General features: G+C 41.0%; 1 protein-coding gene across 1 annotated transcript in view; it reads right to left on the reverse strand.

Moving 5' to 3' along the window:
• NSMAF (neutral sphingomyelinase activation associated factor) overlaps positions 1 to 5,093 on the reverse strand; it is a 41,636-nt gene that overhangs the window by 36,046 nt on the left and 497 nt on the right. Inside the window, exon 2 of the mRNA XM_010708984.3 lies at positions 5,049 to 5,091. Within this exon, the coding sequence (XP_010707286.1) occupies positions 5,049 to 5,091 (43 nt within the window). The remainder of the gene's footprint in view (positions 1 to 5,048; positions 5,092 to 5,093) is intronic.

Consider the following 5,093-nt stretch of genomic DNA (forward strand, 5'->3'; position numbering starts at 1 on the left):
AAAAAAAAGGATCTTCTATCCATGGCTGCTGCTCTCAAACCTTGTTTTCCTATAAAGTATCAGTTGTCTATCTGAAGCCACTGTTTCATGCAAACAAGGATCAAGTTTGAGGTATTTGCCTTAGCATCAGCAAGAGGTTCATCTTAACTTGCAAAATGTGTTACTCAACTATTACTTGAAACTTCCTCCTTACAAATGATTTCATTAGCATTTATTAAAGATATTCCTTCTCTAAGAAGACATGTTCTCTTGAGAAGCAACCCGGAAAGATCTGTTGGTGTCAAAACCTTTGAAATCAAGCAGTAAAACTCACAGCTTAGCATACTGTAGGTTATATTCATGCTTGCTTCATAATACAGACATATTTCACAGGCTTATGTTCACATCCTTTGTGGTCACCATGCTATTTAATTGCTCACAACACACTGTAAGTCACAGGCATTTCTTCAGAGTTAGTTTACTATTCCTTCTTTGTACACTGAACTTGACATATTAAAATGCCTTTAAGAAGGAATATATTAATTTGAAAATAATGGAGATTGACAAAGAGAATTTTCAAAGGATGCTAAAACGTCATTAAAATATCTCTATGGAGTGAGAGTTTCAAAGATGCTCATGCCTTGTATTTTAGCTTCTTAACAGTCTTGTCTCTGTTCTCAAACTCTTGCCAATAGAAAGTAAGATTGCAAGGAACTTCTCAAAAAAATGTTGCATGTATAAAGCATTGGATCATTTCAAAATCTGAAGAACAAAAGCTTTAATAGCTCCAAATGGTCCAACCCAGCCTGCCAACTTCCTCCACCCCACAGCCTGCTTAAAGCAGCTGGAGACAACTCTCTACCAACTGAAGAAGCCATCAGATTAGCAAAGTATATATGCTTCCACTCAGAGCTGTGGAGGTTCCCCAGGATAGTTTGCCCAGCTTGAATAAGTTGAATGAGTTGATGGAAGGGAACAACAAGGACAAGAGACCATGCAGTGTGAAGGGGTTGTGACAAGAAGAATGTGGCCAGAGATGAAACCTTTTTACTTGTCAGGCAACTCTGTGGTCAGAGACAGAGAAAGCAGCAGTTCCACTTTCCAGGATGGAATCAATCTGTAATTTTGATATTTAATGGTGGGTGGAGGGACATTTAAGCTGCTACATCTCAGATCAACAAACAGAAGCAGTCAGGAGAGACTAGAAGAAAGAACTTTACTAAAGGCCCTAACAGCTTTTGCATCAGAGCATCTTGATAACAACCTACATCCGCTGGCATTAGTCCACTGAACTCTGTGGAGTAAACAGATACTCTTAATTGTTTGAGCTTAGAAACTAAGTACCCATGCTTACATGTAAATTAAAACATGCCAATATAACTTGGAGACATATTCATGCTCTTGTTTTGTCCCAGAGAAATGGCATTAAGGAAATCTAAAAGATCCAGATAGAAGCCATGCAGAAATAGCTTCAGGAAAAAAAAAACAAAAAAAAAACCACACATTACAAAACAAAGCACAAGCACTTTGCCAAGCAAAACAAATGTTAATCTAGTTAATCTACAGCAGTTCCAGCGAAGGGCAAGTGAGGCTGGTAAATAAAGCAGTGAAGAATTCTGGCTTTCTATTTATTTTTGACATATAATTGCCACTCAGAAAAGGGCTGAGGGATACGAGCCAAGAACACACCCAAGACACATCAAAGAACTAGGCAGCATGCTAAGTACCAGGAAAACACCTGCAAAATTTAACTTCACATGATGTCATCTCCTAAGCATAAGTTTTGGGTACCCAAATTACACCCCAAACATTCCTGGCATTGTTCAAAGTACGCAGCACTGAAAACAAATATAGAATTCTTGTACCAATTTCAACTTGAGGTATGCAAGCCCTTCCAAGATGCTGTGAAGCATCCCCCAGAAGAGTGTGTTTTTTATCAGATTTGAGTATTTTACTGTTATTTTGCTTTAATATGCACGTCCTTCTGTACTTCAATTCTCAAAGCACTGAATTAAGCTCCCATTGAGACTGTCCAAGATGTGGGGAGCCAACCCAACAACAGCAAAAATAAACCAACAAACCCACAATTTATTTTGCGTACCAATGTCACCTATGAACTGAAGGATCAAATCAGTTCTAATTGGACACAGGAATGAGCATGCAAGGACACATCTCAGCAAAATTCCATTTGTACCACCCAGAAGAGAAACTAGCCTGCTAATCCTGCTTTAATTTCTTAACTATGACTGCACTGTTTCGTTGTTCCCAGTTCCATCACTTCATTGCACGTTGTTCTCATTTCAATTCATTGCACATGCTGGAAAACCACAGGGGCACAATGCCTTCAGGTGTTTGACTGGACACACCTTGGGCAATCACTCGACCAGATACTGAAAGCACAGTCTTGATAATGGAAGTATACTGCCAGGGTCAGAGCAGGTCACCCACTTTTGTGGCAGCCTGTGGCTACATAACCTAGTTCTAACAGCAAACCTCTTCTTAAGAGGAAAGCATCTGTAGGCCAGCTGTAGGACTCACTTGCTGATGTTTGCATAAAAGCCTCCATTATGAATATTTTGTCCCAAGAGGGCAAGATAAAGATACAGATTTAAAACACCAAGCAACCACCACACAGATGAACCTGCAGGACCTACACACTGCCAGTACATCATCTTGATGTGATGTTAGCAGCAGAACAGGTAAATTCTGGCAACAGAAAGCCAAGCAGGCAAATCAGCATGTCTATTTATAAAAGATCTGTGTAGCAAGTGCTAGAAACACCTGTGGGCAGCTGAACCAAGAACTCAAGAGATAAAGAAAGCAACAACCTTAGCAAAACATCACTTAATTTCAATTTTAACTAAGATTAATTGGGAAAAATATGTATATACTCCTACTCGTGAATGCTGAATATTTTTAAAGGTTGCACAGGGTAGGCACATATCATTAAAAAGCAACATAATATCTCATCTTTTATTAAGCTCTGAACACCTAGGAAAAGTAAAAAAACGTCTTCTAATACAGGTATGTTTGAAGGGAAAATCGCTGCCAAAATTAACTAAATAGGTGGATTGGTTTATTTAAAGGAAAACTCCCTCTCTGTCCTCAGCATACAAACAAGGCATTTTAGAATTACCTTGTTTTCTCCTAGAAAATAACACAGTCAGGAAAGTGGGCTTATGTAATCAGATATTAATTCAGTCCAACTAATTAGTCCAAGGTTTTTTTTCTTACCACTTAGAACTGGTCTTCATTCCTTCCTCTCTCCCTCCCTCTTCCAAAGCAAAATCTATGTAAGATGATTAACTTTTTACTCACTGTTTCACAGTACTCTTAACCAGAACTTCCACAGCTTACATATTTGTACACTGCTTTATACAAACAAACAAACAATAAAACCCATGGTGTGAAACACCATTACCACAAAGCTTCAAGTCCTAGTCAACTCACTATGAAATAGCTACAGGGAGGTTACTTCAGTCAGGAGAAGCTCTGGGGCAGGATTCAGTGTCCCTGCAACAAGCATCCAGCAAGACTAAAAGAGAAGATTTCAGCGCAACTCCTTCAAGAGAGAGAAGTAAACAACTCCTCTGTGCTGCTTGAAGGCAGGACTACCACAAAAGAAGAAAAGATAGGATTATATATTACTCATTTAATATTTCAGAGCCAAAAGCTCTTAAGAATGCTTAAAAAATGTCTTTAGGATTTCCTCTTTTTTTTTTTTTTCTTTTTTTAAAGACATGTACAAGATGAGAAACAGGAAAAAAAAGCTGATATGAAGTACAAAATATATGCAAATTTATTTTGCATGTTAGGCCACAGGGAGAAGCAGAGAAACTAATCAGCAAATACAGAGGTGGGGAAAACTGCAGGTGCCAACAATGACAAAATTCATCTTCCACAATATCCTCAAACTGCAAACTCAAATAAGACAGAAGATCCTAAAATGCTTCCAAGGAACTTTCCATAACTGAAAATCAGTAACACTAACAAACACGGTTAAGTTGGTTTCACTTTCAAAGCTTTTGGGAGAAACTTATATCCCACCTGGATCTTTGGAACACGTGTGGTGAGTTGTGGGCATTTCTCAGCTTCTCAAGGGGAGACCAGTTACAGCAAGCCCCGAGCAGAGCTAATAGTCATGACTCTAGCATTCCCTACACTTAAGACGATTGACTTCAAAATTAAAAATCCCTCTCCTCCTCCATAGGAAGTTCATCCTTTCCCCCTCAAACAGAACTGAAGCCATAACAGCCACAAAGGCAGCCAGGAAAAGATACTCAAGAAAGCAAAACAGAACACATTTGGATTATGTCAACATTCCAAAAGCTGTAGTAGCATCACCGCTCAACAGCAATGAATCAGAATTTATAGGACAAAGTGAGCTAAACTCTTTGCCACGTGATTTGCTCCTAAACAACAAACAGCAGAGATATGCACCAGCAACGCTCCCATGTGGGACCTGCCTCCCACAGTGTGGGCCACGACTGGGGAGCACTTGAGCCCAGTTCTTACTTTGTACAGAGCTCCTTGGTGGCAATACAAAGATGAGAACTAACTTTGAAGCTTTCTGACAAGCCAGATGTAGGTAAGGCACATAAAAGAAACTGTGTCACTGGCTAAAAATAAGAGAGCAGGTTCAGGACTTACAAGGCACATGTGGTACGGCCTGCTCACAGGTTCAGTTAGGCACACAGCACAGTGTCTACAAGACAGGAGCAAGAGCAGCTGCATTTAGTGCTCTGAGGAGCTGCCAGGTAACGCGAGGGCTGACAACACGCTGATCAGCATGTTCGGGAAAATCGTAAACAGCATCTACAGAGCAGCAGGGCTGTACCTCCACGCCACGAACACAACCGAAAACAGGAGCTTATACGCAACTCTATTTTTCCAGCTTTACTCTGCAGCCTTTTCAGCCTTAAGTCAGGGCAACCGATGACAGCAGCAGTAACAAGGCAGGCACCGCAGCCTCCCTTTCTACCCAGCGCTCCGCCAGGCCCTCCCACAGAGCCCGCAGTCCTCGGGCCGGGTGAGCCCGCACCCGCGCCGAGGCCGAGACGGGCGCTCACCTCTCCTTGGAGTACAGTTCCCGCTCCTGCCGCCGCTTGCGGATT

This window comes from Meleagris gallopavo, chromosome 3, assembly GCF_000146605.3.
Source record: "Meleagris gallopavo isolate NT-WF06-2002-E0010 breed Aviagen turkey brand Nicholas breeding stock chromosome 3, Turkey_5.1, whole genome shotgun sequence".
In the NCBI taxonomy this organism is placed as follows: domain Eukaryota; kingdom Metazoa; phylum Chordata; class Aves; order Galliformes; family Phasianidae; genus Meleagris; species Meleagris gallopavo.